The sequence below is a fragment of the Corythoichthys intestinalis genome, chromosome 10, assembly GCF_030265065.1.
Source record: "Corythoichthys intestinalis isolate RoL2023-P3 chromosome 10, ASM3026506v1, whole genome shotgun sequence".
NCBI lineage: Eukaryota > Metazoa > Chordata > Actinopteri > Syngnathiformes > Syngnathidae > Corythoichthys > Corythoichthys intestinalis.
In genome coordinates this window covers 26,780,001-26,798,865 of record NC_080404.1, presented here as the reverse complement: position 1 = coordinate 26,798,865, position 18,865 = coordinate 26,780,001, and the positions used below count along the sequence as shown (strand labels likewise).

Here is an 18,865-nt window from a genome sequence, read left to right as displayed (position 1 = left end):
TTGACCACGGGCCACATTTGGCCCCCGGGCCGGACTTTGGACATGTCTGTTCTGAGCTATAAATGACAGACATTTTGAATAATAAATATAATTACTTACCTTCTTTTTATGGCTAGGTTGAAACAAAAGCGGTTGTGCGACGTCTATAAACGGGGGTTTTCAGGGTAAAACGGACAAATTAAAATTAGTTCGGGGGCTTAATGCGCCATGAGTCTCCTATGGCAGCATATAGACATATTGTTCTATCAAACACAACAGGTGTTTTGGCTTAAAACACTGCAGTTTCTTTTAAAGAGGAGTGCAAGAGCAGAAACTGCTTTTCTTTTGTACGCGAAAATATCTCGTTAAAATCGTGGCGTCTTTAATTCTGCTCTTGCGTGCTCTTGCCACCAGTTGGGGTTTTGCTGTTAATTTTTTATTTATTTTTTTTTTTTTAAATGCCCTCCTGTTCGAAATTTTTCTTCCCCCAGAAAATTGAGATTTTAAACTTTCCAATGATGCATCACACATGCATATAGGACAATTTTGAAATACAGACAAATTGGGGGTCTCAGAGCGGAGCTTCAAGTCGCGAGTGAGTGTTTTCTGCTATATATTTTTGTGTATATATATATATATGTATATATATATGTGTGTGTAGGTGTGCGTGTGTGTGTATCAGTTGTAATAATAATAACATAAAAAATGGGAAATGGGGCAGGGTATTAATTGGTATTAAGAAAAAAAAAAGAAAAAAACTTCATGCACTCTTCAAACATGACAACGATTCATTTCCCAAAATTTTTCTCTCTTCATGTATTTCGGCTTCATCGCTCGATTTTTTTCCTCTTTTTTAAATTGACTCTTGCTGAGCGCATCCAATGCACTTCTGTCGCCTGGCTTTTTGGAGCATTAAAATTGCTCTCCAGAGTAAACCTTTGGTGAAGACTTCATCAGATCCTAATGCAGCTTCCCTGTCAAAAAAACAAAACGAAAATCCGCAAAAGACGCATACATACGTCTTTGGTAGCAAACGTAAATGTTCCAAAAGACATTTAAATATGTCTGGTATAGTGAATGAGTTTTAATTACAGGTCCCAATTAATTGGCGATGAAAAATGTGTATGTGTAGAGTGTGGTCATGATTTTTATTGGCCCCCCTCCCTCTATGGACCCTGGATAATCAGGTCCACTTTTCTTACCACTACCACATCCATATCTGTAATCAAAGCACAAGTAATGCTTGAAAAGCAGTTTGATCAGCATTTTGTGATACATTTTGTCCCATTCTACTTTATTATCGTGTTTCTGTTTTTGTTCACGAACCACTCCTGTTAGTGAAATAATAACAAATATTTGAATAATTGTGTCATTATCAGTACAAATGAACAATACAATGGAATAGTAAAAAAAATACAATTATTCTCCTTTAGTAACTGCATGTTTAGGCTATCTTTTGGTAAGCATTTTTTTTTTTTTTTTTTTTTACCAACTTCTATTTTGTATTTTTTAACACTACTAAATCACAGCAATGACACCCAGGTCAAACTTTATATCCTTGTAATTTGTACCATTTGACTTTTCAGTAAGTCCAGTTTTGTCAATGATGCTTCATGTAAAGAGTGATCTTGTTGCCTATTTTTTCCAGTCTTAAAGAAATGGTACACTCTATTTCTTTAAAATTAGTCATTACTGTCAAAACTAGAAATAAAGTTCTGACAATTGAATAATAAAGATTACAGTGAAATGCAAGCAGTGGTGGAATGTAACAAAGTAAAAATACTTTGTTACTGTACATATTTTGTCTATCAGTACTTTACTTTAGTACAAATATGTTGTGGTACTTTTTACTTTTATTTCACAACGTTTTACAGCACGAATCTGTACTTTTTACTCCACCTCTTTTCATATTGTTGCCTGTGTTACACGTTCCTTTTTTTTTTTCTTCCCTCATTGTAAGTTGGTAGTTTTGTGTTCATGCCTCCGGCACAATCGATAAGCCCCGTGCAATATTCCGAAATTGAGCACTAGAGGCAGCAGCACGAGTACAAGCAAGATTAGGCAGGTGAACAAGATATTGAGCAATAAAAATCAACAGTGAGACCAGAATGCCTTCAGATGGGTCCTGCACACTCTTGCACACTCTTTGAAATACTAAAGAGATGTAAAAACAATAAAAATACTAATAGATAATAATCAGTAACAGAAAACTAAAACACAAAGAAATGGGGATTATTTGGGATAGGCGAATCTGAACAGGTGAGTTTTGACTTTGGACTGACAGTGAGTCAGTGTTCCTGAGGTCGGTTGATAGTGAATTCCAAAGCCAGGGAGACGATAGTTGATAGTTGTTTGCAATCTACCATTAAGCTTTTCATTAATCATTTTGCAAGGAGATATTATTTACTTTAGTTTTGGAGGTTTTTTTTTTGGCTAGGTAAACTTCTGTTCACATTGCAGTCAATTTTATTGCTTGTTTTTTCCTCATGCTTCAGTTTTAAATACAATTGAGCAGTCAATGAATTTTCAGGTTCTTTCTTTGAATATTGGCTCAGATCTCTGTATATCACATTTTGCGTCAGGAAAAAATATGTTTCCTTTTTACTTGTAAAGTAAATTTTAAAGCAAGTACTTTTGTACTTTATTTATTATTTTTTTTATTAGATACTTGTACTTTTACTTAAGTATTTTTTAGCCCCTGTGTCTGTATTTTTACTTAAGTAAAAAGAAGTAAGTACTTCATCCTAAGTATTTTTTTGCCCCTGTATCTGTATTTTTACTTAAGTAAAAAACAGTAAGTACTTCATCTACCACTGAATGCAAGGAAGGAGGGAAAAAGAATAACATTTGTTAGGTGAATCATGTTCCAAAAAGTGTCAAAAGCTGAGTCATTTACAGAACTGTCAACTCAAACAACTGACAAAAAGAGGAACTTCATTTGTCAGACGCATACACACTTCCTACTCACTTGTCTGTCTGAAGTTTTGACTACAAAGCAGGCAGATAACATTTAGAAAAAAGGAAAAGGAAAAAGAAAAAAGTGAGAAAGAAGTCGATGCCCCATCTTCGCACACTGAGGTGACAGAGAAGCTACACACTAGTGATGGAGCCACAACAGATAAGAGAGGGATACTTGGTGAAAAAGGTAAGAACACACACTTCCTCATATTGACTGCCATAGTTTGGCACGTACACCAAAAGTCTCCAATTCATTCAATGTACTGCAGTGAAGACAACATTAATGGAAATATACCAGAGTAGGCTGCCACGTGAGAACGGTCTTCAGCAGCTGTATGTGGCTTATTCCCTAAGGTTGTTTTTGTGCTTTCTGTACTGACATCAATAATTAGACAATAGTGATCATGGGGCAACTCGTGCTTAATTTTAAGTCTAACTATATTTACTGACCGCGTATGCAGTGTTCGTGTCTTTGCTTTGTACAGTCTCTTCATTCAATAATGAAATATCTGATCAGATATCTGATTTTAGATGAAATATAGACATATTATGTTCAAATGGGAACTACTGTAGTTGAGAGTTGAATTCTAACTTTAAATGAATTTCTTCTAGGAATTTCAGACATTTGTGACACAGAACACCAACTCCTAGTTTAGGAGGTACAGCAAAAGCTTAACTCATTCGATACCATTGACTACAATCCCAATCCCGATCCATTTTACCTGAGAGGGCTGCCAACTGAACGTATGTACGTTACAGTGTGTCTCATTAATAAAAAATTAGGCATAATCAACAACAGTATTTTAATTCCGGTAATGATATTTACATGTATTTGGTTTAGCTGTTACTGGAAAAAAAAAATCATCAAAAGCACCAACGGTAATACTTGGCTATTCTAAAATGGATCAAATTACTTCCGCCAGTTGGTTATCTAAATTGTTGGGAGTCCTTCTTTGGCACAAATCAGGAATCAATTTGAAAAAAAAAAAAAAAAACGTTTAAATTTAGTAATAGCAGGTGAAAACTTAGAATATTTTTTGGACTATACGTCGCACCTGAGTATAAGTCGCACCAGCCAAAAAATGCGCAATGAAAAGGAAAATAACATATATAAGTTGCACCGGAGTATAAGTCGCATTTTTGGGGGGAAATTTATTTGCTAGAATCCAGCATCAAGAACAGACATGTCATCTTGAAAGGCAATTTAAAATACAATAGAGAACAACAGGCTCAATAGGTATATGGTATGCTAACATTACATGACGCTAGAAGTTAGATCGGGTCTAAAAAAATCCAGCGCGACCCGATTGGCCCGCGGGTATTAAAGCCTGACGCGGCCCTAGCCCGATCAATTAACTTGATTTGCTTGCCTGAGAACGAAAAACCTGAAATTTTATGTTTAATTTGTAGGCACGAGCTCGGAAAAAAAAAAAAACATTTTATGTTTTATTTGTGAGGACTCAGAAGAAGGAGGAAATGCGGGGATGCGATGCGTGGTTGGGTTTTGTGTGATCACGTTTGTGACGAAGCCGGTGCATATATACAAAATGATAAAAGATTAAAGCCTGTCCTTTGTAACGAATTTTCTAAGTTAAACAAGATGATGATATTTGCGTGTCTGTTCTAACAGGCGGATAGTGGATTTGAAATTCATTTTAATCTCCTCGAGTTAGCAGAAAAAAAAAAACGCAAGTTTTTTTAATGTTTAAATAGTTTATATATTTTTATGATCATTAAAAATGCATTTACACAAAGAAATAATGCTGGAGAAGTTTGTTAAATATATTTCTCGTATGAGACCAAAGCGCCACATTCCTTTACATTCAGCGAAGCCGACACAGGTTTCCGTATATTCAACAATCAATTTGAATTTTCCATATCCCATTCCTACCGCAGTTGTTTGCTTTTCAAGTTTGTTTTTCATTCCTATAGCTGCTCCATATCGAAAAGGAAATACCAGGATGCTCGCGGAGGGGAAGATTCAAAAGAGAGCGGGGCCATTGCGTTTACGTGCGCAAGCATGCACAGCGCCTTTTATGTTTTATCCAAATTATTTATTTTATTTAACATCCATACATCATTTTAGTATAAATATATGAATGCGTTTTTTTTTTTTTTTTTTTTTTTTTAAAGTTAGCAAGAGAGAAGTCGGATTGACCCGACCGTAAATAATCACACATACTTCGCTCCAGAGTATAAGACGCACCCTCTGCCAAACTATGAAAAAACATGAGAACATGAATGAGAATTGCACACTGAGTGAACCAACAATCTCAGAACCCTGAGGCAGACGCGCTAACCACTCTGCCACTAATGAGCTGATTAAACCTGGTAAATGTTAGTTTTAATATTGCACTAAATAGACCCCAGACATCTTGAGGCATCTATGTAAATACCTACAGTTGTGGTCAAAAGTTTACATACACTTGTGAAGAACATAATGTCATGGCTCTCTTGAGTTTCCAGTTATTTCTACAACTCTGATTTTTCTCTGATAGAGTGATTGGAACAGATACTTCTTTTTAACAAAAACATTCATGAAGTTTGGTTCTTTTATGACTTTATTATGGGTTAACAGAAAAAGTGATCAAATCTACTGGGTCAAAGCCATTCCATTACCACTTTTGATGTGTGTTTGGGGTCATTGTCCTGTTGGAACACCCAACTGCGCCCAAGACCCAATCTTCGGGCTGATGACTTTAGGTTATCTTGAAGAATTTGAAGGTAATCCTCCTTCTTCATTATCCCATTTACTCTCTGTAAAGCACCAGTTCCATTGGCAGCAAAACAGCCCCACAGCATAATACTACCACCACCGTGCTTGACGGTAGGCATGGTGTACTTGGGGTTAAACGCCTCACCTTTTCTCCTCCAAACATATTGCTGGGCATTGTGGCCAAACAGCTCGATTTTTGTTTCGTCTGACCACAGAACTTTCCTCCAGAAGGTCTTATCTTTGTCCATGTGATCAGCAGCAAACTTCAGTCGAGCCTTAAGTTGCCGCTTTTGGAGCAAGGGCTTCCTTCTTGCACGGCAGCCTCTCAGTCCATGGAGATGCAAAACACGCTTGACTGTGGACACTGACACCTGTGTTCCAGCAGCTTCTAATTCTTGGCAGATCTGCTTTTTGGTGATTCTCGGTTGAATCTTCACCCTCCTGACCAATGTTTTTTTCAGCAGCAGGTGATAGCTTGCGTTTTCTTCCTGATCGTGGCAGTGACAAAACAGTGCCATGCACGTTATACTTACAAACAATTGTTTGCACTGTTGCTCTTGGGACCTGCAGCTGCTTTGAAATGGCTCCAAGTGACTTTCCTGACTTGTTCAAGTTAATAATTCGCTTTTTCAGATCCATGTATGTATATTTTTGACCCAGTAGATTTGATCACTTTTTCTGTTAACCCATAATAAAGTCTTAAAAGAACCAAACTTCATGAATGTTTTTTGTGACAAAGAAGTATCTGTTCCAATCACTCTATCGGAGAAAAATCAGAGTTGTAGAAATAACTGGAAACTCAAGAGAGCCATGACATTATGTTCTTCACAAGTGTATGTAAACTTTTGACCACAACTGTATATTATATTTAAAAAGCAATTTAAAAAAATATTTTAAAATTTTTTACAAAAGTGTCATACCATACCCATTACATTTCCGAAACACACAAAAAAATTACTTCTACATCACAGATTTCGCCACCAAAATAAACCCATATAAAGCTAGGTTCAGACTTTGAATTTGGGATGTATGGTGACAAATACTTCATGACAACTGTACGGAGAGTTAATTTTTTGGGTAGCACAATCATTTAGTCATATTCTATCTCCCCCCCAAAATTGATGATTCGTCGGGGGATCTCTTGGAATCTTTGTACACGTCCAATAGAGACTGATGTAGAGTATGAGTACCACCCAAATGCCCGAAATATGGGTTTCATGAACGCTGTGAGGAATAGATGGCAGCTGTCATGGTGGCAAACAGGAAAGATGTCAGGTGAACACTATAGGTAATATGTACATTATTATGTAGAGCAATGATGGAATGAATGCCCTCCCAGATCAAATTTTAACAACTCAAAGTTAGTTTAAAAAAACAAACAAAGCAGTAGTATTTTAGGGTGAACTGTATTTGATCTCTGATGTAAATTGTAATGACCTCAATAACCTCTTTGTTGTTGTCTACTTATATATTACTTTTTATATTGTCTACTTACCTCCTTAATATCTTTCTTCTATCTTTTTCTGTTAGTATGTTGAATTATGTCTGTTTTAATGTGGGGATGTTCAAGATAAGGATTTATTCCTATCATTTTTTTCTTGTATATATAGCCTATGTTGACTGGTATGTAGATGTCTTGTCTGTTTTATGTTTTGTGTGGACCTCAGGAAGAGTTGCAGATGTGTTCATCAGCTATTGAGGAACCAAATAAAATACAAATACAAATAGCTGATGTCATTGTCGCTATGTCCAGTTTTTCTTGACAGTCTATGGCAAATACATACAAGTGATTCTTTGAACCTAAACATTGAGAATTTAGAAGGCTGGGAAGAGAGCAAGTTGAAAATGGGGAAGTGGTCAAGAGTTAACAGAACATTTACACCAACGCACCATTTGAAAGTCAAAAGATGAAAGTCAAGATGTAAATGTGGTTTTAAGTGACAGTGAAACATCCATTATTTCTATCATCACACAAATAATTAGAACACATGCAAATTGATTAATAACAAATGTCTTGGTGTCTCAAAGCGCACAGTATTAAATTACTGGACCGCTATGTGGGTGGTGCTGTCTGAAGACGGGCTGGAGTTCTACAAGAAGAAAACGGACCAGTCTCCCAAAGGGATGATCCCCCTGAAGGGGGCCACGCTCATCAGCCCCTGTCAGGAGTGCGGCACTAGAATGGTACGTCTACGTTGAAAACACGCTCCTTGCAGCAGAAAAACAAATGTTTTCATTTTATTCTCTAGTTGGTCTTCAAGCTCACCACGCACACGAAACAAGACCATTTCTTCCAAGCATCGCACGTTGAAGAGAGAGAATTGTGGGTGAAGGACATCAGAAGTGCCATTCGGTGCCTGCAAGGCGGCAAGAAGTTCGCCAGGAAATCCACAAGACGCTCCATTCGCCTGCCTGACACTGTCAACTTGAAGTAGGTGCTTAAAGTTCATACAGACAAAACCAAAAATTGCAGCACTGTCTTGAGATACAACTAATTTGTCCACTCAAAATCACTCATCTCAAATCATCTTTTCCTTTTAAAATAAATAAAAAGTCCAATTATACGCATATTTTCTCTTTGCATTTTAATAGAGAAATGTGGCATTCTATAATAATACACTTATCACTGAGTATAACAGTAAAAGTAATTAAATAAAAAGTAAAGTAGGCATAGACCGACAAGCAGGCAGCCGAATATAAACATTAGCGGGACAGAAGATGAATGAATGAATGAATGAATGAATGAATGAATGAATGAATGAATGAATGAATGAATGAAAAGTCACACTTCTGTTCCTACTCCTCTCTTTATATAAAGTAGCACCCTTGGGGCAACACTGCCATCTGGGTGATTCTCATGAAAGCTATGCATTATGGTAATGATTAAGGACATTTACCAAACCTAGCTTAAAATAGCAGAATACTATGATGACTCAGTATTTTTTTCACCAATAGTTCGAGGTACTTAATATTTTATTTACAGTGAAACATCTAATTGATTAATGTCTAAAAACGTGACATTACACATTATGGTAATGACCACCTATGGTGGGGAAGTAGGCATATGCAATAAACTTAATTATTAACAATATCAAAAAAAGGCCAAACGATCTTACCATGTAGCCATCTTTTGTCTTGCCTTCTTTGTAGTACATTATGGGTCAGAATATCTTTATTTAGAAAAAAAAAAAAACACACACTCAGATTATGACGGGACCACGAACACAGTGAAACAGTAATCAGCAGTAATCTAACGCGTTACATGTACTTAATTACATTTACTTGAGTAACCTTTTGAGAAAAATGTACTTCTAAGAGTAGTTTTACAAAACCATACTTTTTACTTTTACTTGAGTAGATTTGTGAAGAAAAAATGCTACTCTTCTACTTTGGGCTACACAAGAGTCATTACATTTTTCCTCTTTATCCTACATATTAGATTTATTATTTTTTTTGCCAACAATGCCAAGAGTAGCTCTACCAGTTTAACCAATGAGACGTTGAAACAATAATCACATGACTCCATTACACTAATCTGACGCTGCAAGTTTGCCGTTATATGACCATGCCAGCCTGTTCAATCATGTGGCGTCTTTAAAGCCCCGTAAATACTGACGTATTTCACATGGAGCGCTGCCCTCAACACTCTAGAGTGCAGATTTAAACCTCTCTGCCAGTTCTTGTTTGGCACCGATTGACCACGGAAAACCGGAAATATGATCCTTTTAATTATATAATAGTAACTATGAAGGAACTATTCACTATTCAAACTAGGAACTATTTTCTGCACTGGAGGGCACTCATGCCCTATCGACGAATAATGCTTCATCTTTTTTTTTCTCTTGCTGGAATTCAATGTTTTTTTTCTTCTCTTTTGAGTCGGAATGTTTTAATTCAGATTTGACAAAAAAATACAGAAAGATCCATATAAGACAACTCCCAACAGAAAGAGAACACCCCCTCAAAAAAAAAGTTAAAAAAAAAAAAATTACCCTTTCAGGCATATACATCAAAAATAAATATTTTAAGACCATAAGCATATAACAGGATATATATTGAGTCTGCCTTTATACTACAGATTTGGAGGATGGTCAGCGTACTTCAGAAAGTCCCCCCATACTAGATGACATATTTGTTCTGTGCCGCTCATCACATATCTGATTTTTTCAAGTCCCAGATGAAGTAACATATCTTTGATCCACCGTGATATTGTCAGTGGGGCTGCATCCTTTCATTTAAAAAGGATCAGGTGGCGAGCTAATAATGTTGAGATGGCAATGATTTTTCCTCCCCCGAAAGGTAATACTAATCTCTCATGTACGACCCCAAAAAGTAATATAAGTAGATTTAATGAAAGTTGGACCTTCATCATATTAGAAAGTGCATTACAGATGCCCTCCCAGTATGGCTGTATCTTGGGACAATACCAAAACACATGTGCTAAAGTGGCCTCTTCTGATTCACATCGGTCACATGATGGATCAATTTGAGAACTAATTTTTGCCATCCGAGATTTAGAAAAGTGGGACCTGTGTACGATCTTGAACTGGATTAAGCAGTGCTTTGCGCAGAATGAAGATGAATGGATTCTCCTCAGAACCTTTGCCTAGCCAGTTGTGCTAATGACAATGTCGAGATCCTTCTCCCACGCTTCTTTAATTTTGTACGTAGAAGAGGTATTGAAATGGAGAATGATATCAGCATCATTGAAATTCCCTTTTTCTTGGAAGGGTTAAAAGACGTCAAACCATCAATTGCATTATTATGAGGTTTATCTGGGAACCCTTGGATGGAATTTGAGATGAAATGTCTGGTTTCTAAATATCTTTAAAAAAAATAGAGGCTGGTAGATGATATTTTTGGGACAGTTGTTGGAGGGAGGCAAACTTGTTTTCAATATAAAGGTCTCCAAAACTCATCAGCCCCTGTCGTCGCCACACATGGAAGGTAGAATCCTGCATTGAGAAAAGTTATTTGATGCTATTGGGCTTGATGGACTCATGTTATGGAGACCAATGTGCTTTCTAAACTGCATGTAGATTCTAAAAGAATAATAAAATATAGGGTTGGGGCGTGGCAAATTCTGTGATTGAGAAATGGAAATACCGACCACAGATGGCAAGGATAAAGAACTATATGAAAGTTTCTCCATCTCCATCCATTTTGATCCTCTGTTGTTAAAAGAGTAATATACCCAGAAGGCCAAGCAATAAAGGTTGGCAGCCCAGTAATAATACCGGACGTTAGGGAGAGCGAGACCACCATCGTGTTTTTTAAAAAAAATTTTTATGTCTTTGGCTTAATGTTGTTATGTAATCAGTTATGTACAGTATCATTAGAGGTGCACGATAAATCCAATAACATTATATATTATCGGGCCTATCGACATTAATTTTGGCACGGTGTCGGTGGATTGGGATGTGTGCGTTTGAGTTGTTTCATGGACCAAGACCACAAAAGTCTCCTCTCCTCTTGCACCAAATGTTTAATTTGCTGACAAAGCACAATACCTTTTGGGTTTATATTTGTTTTAGTTCAGCGCTCATTGTTCAGGGGAACACATCATCAATAATATTTACTAATTGATGGTGATTGACTGAAATTGGATTTATTTGAAAAAATAAATATGGTCACTCTATTTGAAGTCAAAACTGTTCTTATCTTTGTTTTTTTCATTACAATAATGTTCATGTCATCATGAAAATTCTGGTTAGGTCAAAGGCAAGTCTATGCTGAATCCACCAGTAGTATGTTTGGCCTACATGTGTTGAAAAACCCATGTGAATATACATTTAAAATTACATATAGATTATCGGTTATCGTATCGGTATCGGCTTTGAGGAGCAGGAAGTTATCGATATCGGTATCGGTTTCAAAAAATGGATATCGTGCACCCCTAAGTATTATTAAAACGACAGTTCATATAGATAGGTTTGTGCTGAAAGAAAAAAAATACCATTGTTAAAAAACAAAAAAACAAAAAAAAACACAGTTACAATTGTACTCATTACTTGAGTATTCTTTTCACTGGATACTTTTTTACTTGTACTTGAGTACATTTTTTATGACTACTTTTACTTGAGTAATATTATTTTGAAGTAACACTAGCCTTACTTGAGTAAAAATTTTGGCCACTCTACCCACCTCTGGACGTCACCCTGGTCTTCTAGCTCCCAACAAAGTTAGGCCCTTTGCCAAAAAATTAAGCTTTACATGCTTGTTTGTGTGACATGGTGAAGAGTGGTAAGCACGTCCACCTCACAGTTCTGCCCATAGTTAACTGGGATAGGTCTCAGCCTCTCATGAGGATAAGTTTCAAAGAAGATGACTGAATGAATGAATGAATGAATGAATGAATGTATGTTCGTTTGAGAGGGAGAAATTCTCATTTTCATTTGTTTTATTCTATGTCACTCCTTTTTGTTCTAAATTATGTATGCATGTGTGCAAAACAATGTAAAAGGTGTTTAAGCAATGTGCATATTATGTGTACACATATGGCATGTGTGTTGCTTTTGCTTCTATTTATCATTGAAAGCACTTTAGAAAATTGCTTTATATGTTCATTCAACTATGCCAACCCATAACTAAAGAATCAACTAGTGTACTCATGCTTGTGAAATTTGGCAAAATGCACAAAGTAATCCAGCCACTGAACTAAAACATTTTGCTGCTACACCCTTTGTGCTGCTTTGGCCACAGGTGGGGAGTAAAATACAGTCACACAGGTACAAGCAATGACGAGTACAATATTGCTACTATTCACAAAAGGGATTTATTAAGATATTTATACTACATCCTGTATGGAATAAAAAAAATAAAAAATAAAAAAAAAATTTAAAAAATATGGCTGTGAGTAATATGATATGTATAGTACAATTAGTTTCTAAGAACCTAACCACTGATGCTGACCTTAAGCATGTGAATGGCATTTTGTAGTGTTTATGATTGAGATAAGCATACTTTACTAATTCAAGATACCGGTATGAAGCAAAGTTTTTTTGAATATAGTGCACAACTTATATTTTTCTTTGTTTAGATTGTAAACTAATTGGGAGTGACATGGAACCTCTGCTTATTAGGAAGTGAGCTATTTCAAATTTGTGCTCATGACTTTTGGGTCAAAGAAATAAATCAGCTGAAACGTTCGTCAGCTCACTCTTTTCTCAACGCACTACTGTAATGGGACAGTTTTGAATAAAATCGTACTAACCTTCAATTGTGTTCTGTTAGTGCACTGTACACTCAGTTGCGAGACCAGGATGAAGGGGTGAAAGAGTTAAAGCTGGAGCAAGATAATAGAATCTTCAACCACTGCTTCACTGGTAGGGTTGATTTTTGTCATGCTATTTTTCCCTATCATATAAAATTCACTTTGAGATGTAATGTTGTCCATAAAAAAGGTTGTACAGTGGTGGATTGGCTCATATCCAAGGAGAAAGCCAGGAACAGGCCCGAGGCGCTCATGTTAGCTACGGGACTCCTGAACGAGGGCTTTCTGCAGCCTGCCGGTGAACTTTCGAAGGATGGAGCTGTGAGCGGGGAGAAATCCCTCTTCCTGGATCAGACTGAAGCTTTTTACTACTTTGTAAGTTGAGACCAGTGAAGTCTTTATTGGGATCCTGCTGAAATTCATACAGAAAAAAAAAAACAAAAAACAATCTTGAGAAATTGTACATGAGCTGGGTCCATTGACAACAATCCTTCATATCCTGGACTACTAGTATTAGGAGCAGAGGTGGGTAGAGTAGCCAAACATTTAACTCAAATAAGAGTATCGTTAGTTAATAATAGTATTACTCAAGTATAAGTAGTCGTCCAAAAAATGTACTCAAGTACAAGTAAGAAATATCTGGTGAAATGAATACTCAAGTAATGAGCAACATTGTGAGTAACTGCTTACATTGTTGTTTGACTTTTTTTTTTTTAAACAATTGTATCTTTTAGCACAAACGTATCTATATGAACTGCTGTTATGATGATACTGTACAATAACCCATTACTTAACCACATTAAGGCAAAGAAATAATAACCCATTACTTAACCACGTTAAGGCAAAGAAATACACAAAAAAAAAGCTCAATTTTGTGGCAAAGGGCCTAACTTTGTCGGGAGCTAGAAGACTAGGGTGACTTCCAAAGGAGGGTAGAGTAGCCAAAAATTTTACTCAGGTAAGGCTAGTGTTACTTCGAAATAATATTTCTCAAGTAAAAGTAAAAGTAGTCATCCAAAAATGTACTCAAGTACAGGTAAAAAAGAATCCAGTGAAAAGAATACTCAAGTAATGAATAAAATTATGAGTAACTGCTTATTTTTATTTTTAAACAATGTTTTTTTTTTCTCTCAGCACAAACCTATCTATATGAAGTGTAGTTATAATTGTCAGGGAGGGCGTGGGCAGGCAGGTTGTGTGGACCCAAAAGCAGTGAAACAAAAATGCAAGGCAGGTGGCAGAGAACTCAAAAAGGCTTTAATGATAACTAACAAATGGCACAAAGTACAAAACAAAGGCTGTGGTGATCAAAAAACTCTTAACAAACAAAAGTCAGGTTAACTAATAAACTTACTTTCCAAGCAGGACAAGGAACAGGAGGAACTGGGGAAAAATGCTGACATGAACGTGGCGATTGACCTTGACAATACATAGACGCTGACATTGAGAATGACTCAACAAGGAGTGACAAGAAACTGGGTCATTATATACACACACGCAGACAAGGGGTAACGAGACGAGGAACAGCTGGGTAACACAGGTGGATGCAGATTGCAGGATACACTGGGAGAACACACACAGGTGAGAGCAATGGGCAATCACAAGGACAAGTCACACTAGGAGAAAACAAACACAAAACCTAACAGTACCCCCCCCTCAAGGGACGGATCCCAGACGTCCTCAAGGAAAAAAAAAATCCCAAACACGATGGGCAGAAGGTTGCCCGGAGGAGGGAGCAACATCAGCCCATCGGGGCTAGTCAGGCGGGTGTCCAGGACGCCAGAAGTGGGCCGACCGCAAGGGCCGCTCGGGAGGGCGTCCAGGGCGCCAGATGTAGGGCGCAGGCACGGGTCGATCAGGCGGGCGTTTTGGGCGCCAGATGTGGGGCGCCCGCACAGGTCGATGGGGCGGACTTCCAGGATGAGGGTAACTGGCTCCATCATTTATGCCACCCAGCCATGGCAGAAAACAAGCAGCAGCAGGAACGGCAAAGACGTGCGGCGGGTCAGGCTCGGAGCCGTCGTCGTCGTCGTCGGTCGGACCAGGCACGGAGTCGCAGGAGTCTGCTGGCGTGACAGCAGCGTGGTCGCAGGAGTCTGCTGGCGTGACAGCAGCATGGTTGCAGGAGTCTGCTGGCGGGACAGCAGCGTGGTCGCAGGAGTCTGCTGGCGGGACAGCAGCGTGGTCGCAGGAGTCTGCTGGCGGGACAGCAGCGTGGTCGCAGGAGTCAACAGGAGCAGTTGGTGCGGGCACTTGACTGCGGGGAGTCAGCGCGGGCACAGGACTGCGGGGAGTCGGCGCGGGCACAGGACTGCGGGGAGTCGGCGCGGGAGGCACAGGACTGCGGGGAGTCGGCGCGGGAGGAACTTGACTGCAGGGAGCCGGCGCGGGAGGAACTTGACTGCGTGGAGCCGGCGCGGGAGGAACTTGACTGCGTGGAGCCGGCGCGGGAGGAACTTGACTGCGTGGAGCCGGCGCGGGAGGAACTTGACTGCGTGGAGCCGGCGCGGGAGGAACTTGACTGCGGGGAGCCGGCGCGGGCCCATGCCGTCGGCGCGGACGAGCACGCCGAGGCTTCCATACGGTGTTGGATGGCAGACTGTGTGGCACATTACTTGGTGGGATTGAAGGAGGGGTGAAGGAACTACGGCCCTTACCTGGGCGCCCCCGCTGGCCACCACGCGGAGGTCCAGGGTAGATGGCCAAACGAGAACCCAGGTAAGGGTCCAGGGAAAAAGGCTGGGAAGGGGACGTGTAATGAGGGAGGCCTGAAAAAAAACGAGAGGGTGAAAAAAAAGGGGCATGAACTCAAAATCTGGGTCGGGATCGCTGTCGGAAAGAATGTTAATTAAGTCAGGGCCTTCTTCACAATCGGAGAAATCTGAATCCAGAAACAGGTGAGGAGCAAGGCTGGAGGGTCGGAGGTTTCCCGCTGGGTCCATATTTGGTTGCGTCATTCTGGCAGGGAGGGCGTGGGCAGGCAGGTTGTGTGGACCCAAAAGCAGTGAAACAAAAATGCAAGGCAAGTGGCAGAGAACTCAAAAAGGCTTTAATGATAACTAACAAAAGGCACAAAGTACAAAACAAAGGCTGTGGTGATCAAAAAACTCTTAACAAACAAAAGTCAGGTTAACTAATAAACTTACTTTCCAAGCAGGACAAGGAACATGAGGAACTGGGGAAAAATGCTGACATGAACGTGGCGATTGACCTTGACAATACATAGACGCTGACATTGACAATGACGCAACAAGGAGTGACAAGAAACTGGGTCATTATATACACACACGCAGACAAGGGGTAACGAGACGAGGAACAGCTGGGTAACACAGGTGGATGCAGATTGCAGGATACACTGGGAGAACACACACAGGTGAGAGCAATGGGCAATCACAAGGACAAGTCACACTAGGAGAAAACAAACACAAAACCTAACAATAATGATACTGTACAATAACTCATTACATAACAACATTAAGCCAAAGAGGAAAAAAAAAGAAAGAAAAAACATTGAATTCCGGCAAGAGAAAAAAAAGACAGAAATGAAGCATTATTCGCCCAAAGAGCATGAGTGCCCTCTAGTGGAGAAATAGTTCCTAGTTTGAATCGTGAAGAGTTCCTTCATAATTACCGTATTTTTCGGACAATAAGTCACAGTTTTTTTTTTCATAGTTTTGGCTGGGGGTGTAACTTATGAAATTATTAACACATTATTATATAATTTCACATGTTATTTTGGTGTTTTGGAGTTACACTAACGGTTTGGTAAATTTGTTAACATGTTCTTTATGCTATAGTTATCTGAATACTTCTTAATAGCTATGTTACATTAACATACCGGCCACGTTCGCATTTCGTTGTTCATGCATCATATAACAACATTAATTTATCATACTGTACACTTATTCAGCATGTTGTTGTCTTTTGTATTTTTATTTAAAATTGCCTTTAAAGATGATATATCTGTTCTATGTGTTGGATTTTATCATGTAAATTTCCCCCCAAAATGCGACTTATTGCGCATTTTTGGGCTGGTGCGACTTATACTCAGGTGCGACTTATAGTCCGAAAAATACGATACTATTATGAAATTAAAATGGACATATCTTCCGTTTTCCGTGGTCAATCGGTGCCAAAGAAAAACTGGGAGAGAGGTTAAAATCTGCGCTTTCGAGCCATCTATGTCGAGCTTTCGAGCCATCTATGTCAAACACTTCAGTTTTTACGGTGCTTTAAAGACACCACATGATTGAACAGGCTGGCATGAACATAGAACGGCGAGCTTGTTTCTGATTGGTAAAATTGAGTAATTTGATTATTGTTGCGACGTTTCATTGGTGAAATTGGTCGCGCTACTCTTGGCATCGCTGGCAAAAAAAAATCTAATATGTAGAATAAAGAGGAAAAAAACGTAATGACTCTTGTGTAGCCCAAAGTAGCAGGGTAAGTGTAGTAAGCAAGTTTTTTCTTCACACATCTACTCAAGTAAAAATAAAAAGTATAGCTTGGTAAAACTACTCTCAGAAGTACATTTTCCTCAAAATGTTACTCAGGTAAATGTAACGTTATTACCCACCTCTGATTAGAAGCATCCATTAACTATTACCATCATCATGTGCGCCCTTTAAAAAAAGATAAATTTCTAATTTCATCAATTTTTTAGGACATATCAGCTCTATAGATTGTGTTTGGTGATCACTTATTCGTTTTTGACGTTGTGACAGGCAGACAGTGGCTTCTTTTGTGAAGGCTACTCTAGTGATGAGGAAACTCTTGTCAAGGAAGAATTCAGAGGGAATATTGTCAAGCAAGGCTGTTTGCTGAAACAGGTAAGCCATCATAAGTGACCTTTCAAACTGTTTGAGATGCAAAACAATGCAAGTGGATGAATTTTCAGATCCTAATTGCTTCCAATATTCCCAGGGCCACAAGAGAAAAAACTGGAAAGTCCGGAAATTCATTCTGAGGAATGACCCTGCTTTTATGCATTATTACGATCCCACCAAGGTTAATATTTCTTCCAAATAGTCGCTGGGGATGTAAAACAATTTTTAGAACTATTCATTGAGCCAAAGCATGTATTTTACATTTGAAAATTGATTTACCACAAAAGTATAACAAATGACTGAAAAAAAAATACATAAGGTTCTGCCAAACAGTGGAATTGTTCTGCCTGTCACCATGTTGCAGACATACTGTATAGATCAGGGGTCACCAGCTCTAGACCTTGAGGGCACCTATCCAGTCGTGTTTTCCATGTCTCTCTCCTTCAATACCCCTTTATTTTATAAACAGGATCATTATCAGCCTTATGGAGAGCTTCCTTTATGAGTTGATCATTTGATTCAGGTGTGTTAGGGGAGAGAAACTTTTAAAACACTACTGGATATGTGGCCTTGAGGTCCGAAATTTGTTAACCGGTGCTGTAGATAGATGAGCAATTATACATTATAGTGAAGAAATATAATTCCACCAAGACTGTCTCGTCATTTTGATTTCAAATTGCACTTTCATATGATAGAAATGGCGTTCTGCTCTCAAAGTCTTTGTACACCAAAACAGCTCCCCAGTCACTATTAAGCATCACAGGTGTTTAAATGCTAGAATTCTGACAAAAAGAAAAACTTCCAATTCAGGGTGATGAACCTCTGGGGTCCATCCATCTACGGGGTTCTGTGGTGACAGCTGTGGATTTCGTACCCGATGGTGGGTGAGAAGCACATGTTCTCTTTTTACAATTCCTTCTTATTAATGGCTCACCTCCTGCCATTGCAGCCAAAAGATACGACGTGGACGGCGACCTCTTTGAGATCATCACCTCTGATGAAACGCACTATTTTCTGCAGGCAGCCACCGCCAAAGAGAGAAAGGAGTGGATCGAAGCCTTGCAGGAGGTGTCCAAAAGCGGGAAGTAGAACTGATTGGCAGTCTCTTTGTAATGGATATAGTTGCTCAATAATAGCAAACGAGGAAATTATGCAATTGAATTGTCATAATCA

The 18,865-nt window shown here is 38.7% G+C and overlaps 1 protein-coding gene across 1 annotated transcript in view; it reads left to right on the top strand.

Annotated features, from left to right (window-relative positions):
* The first annotated feature begins 2,913 nt into the window (after positions 1-2,913).
* The window catches only part of plek (pleckstrin), a 16,308-nt gene continuing 356 nt past the window's right edge, over positions 2,914-18,865 (top strand). Inside the window, exons 1-9 of the mRNA XM_057847315.1 lie at positions 2,914-3,124; positions 7,682-7,837; positions 7,903-8,084; positions 12,887-12,978; positions 13,057-13,241; positions 17,591-17,695; positions 17,790-17,873; positions 18,503-18,572; positions 18,642-18,865. The exon at positions 18,642-18,865 is cut by the window's right edge and continues 356 nt beyond it. Coding sequence (XP_057703298.1) covers positions 3,083-3,124; positions 7,682-7,837; positions 7,903-8,084; positions 12,887-12,978; positions 13,057-13,241; positions 17,591-17,695; positions 17,790-17,873; positions 18,503-18,572; positions 18,642-18,781 — 1,056 coding nt within the window. The 5' untranslated portion in view covers positions 2,914-3,082 and the 3' untranslated portion in view covers positions 18,782-18,865. The remainder of the gene's footprint in view (positions 3,125-7,681; positions 7,838-7,902; positions 8,085-12,886; positions 12,979-13,056; positions 13,242-17,590; positions 17,696-17,789; positions 17,874-18,502; positions 18,573-18,641) is intronic.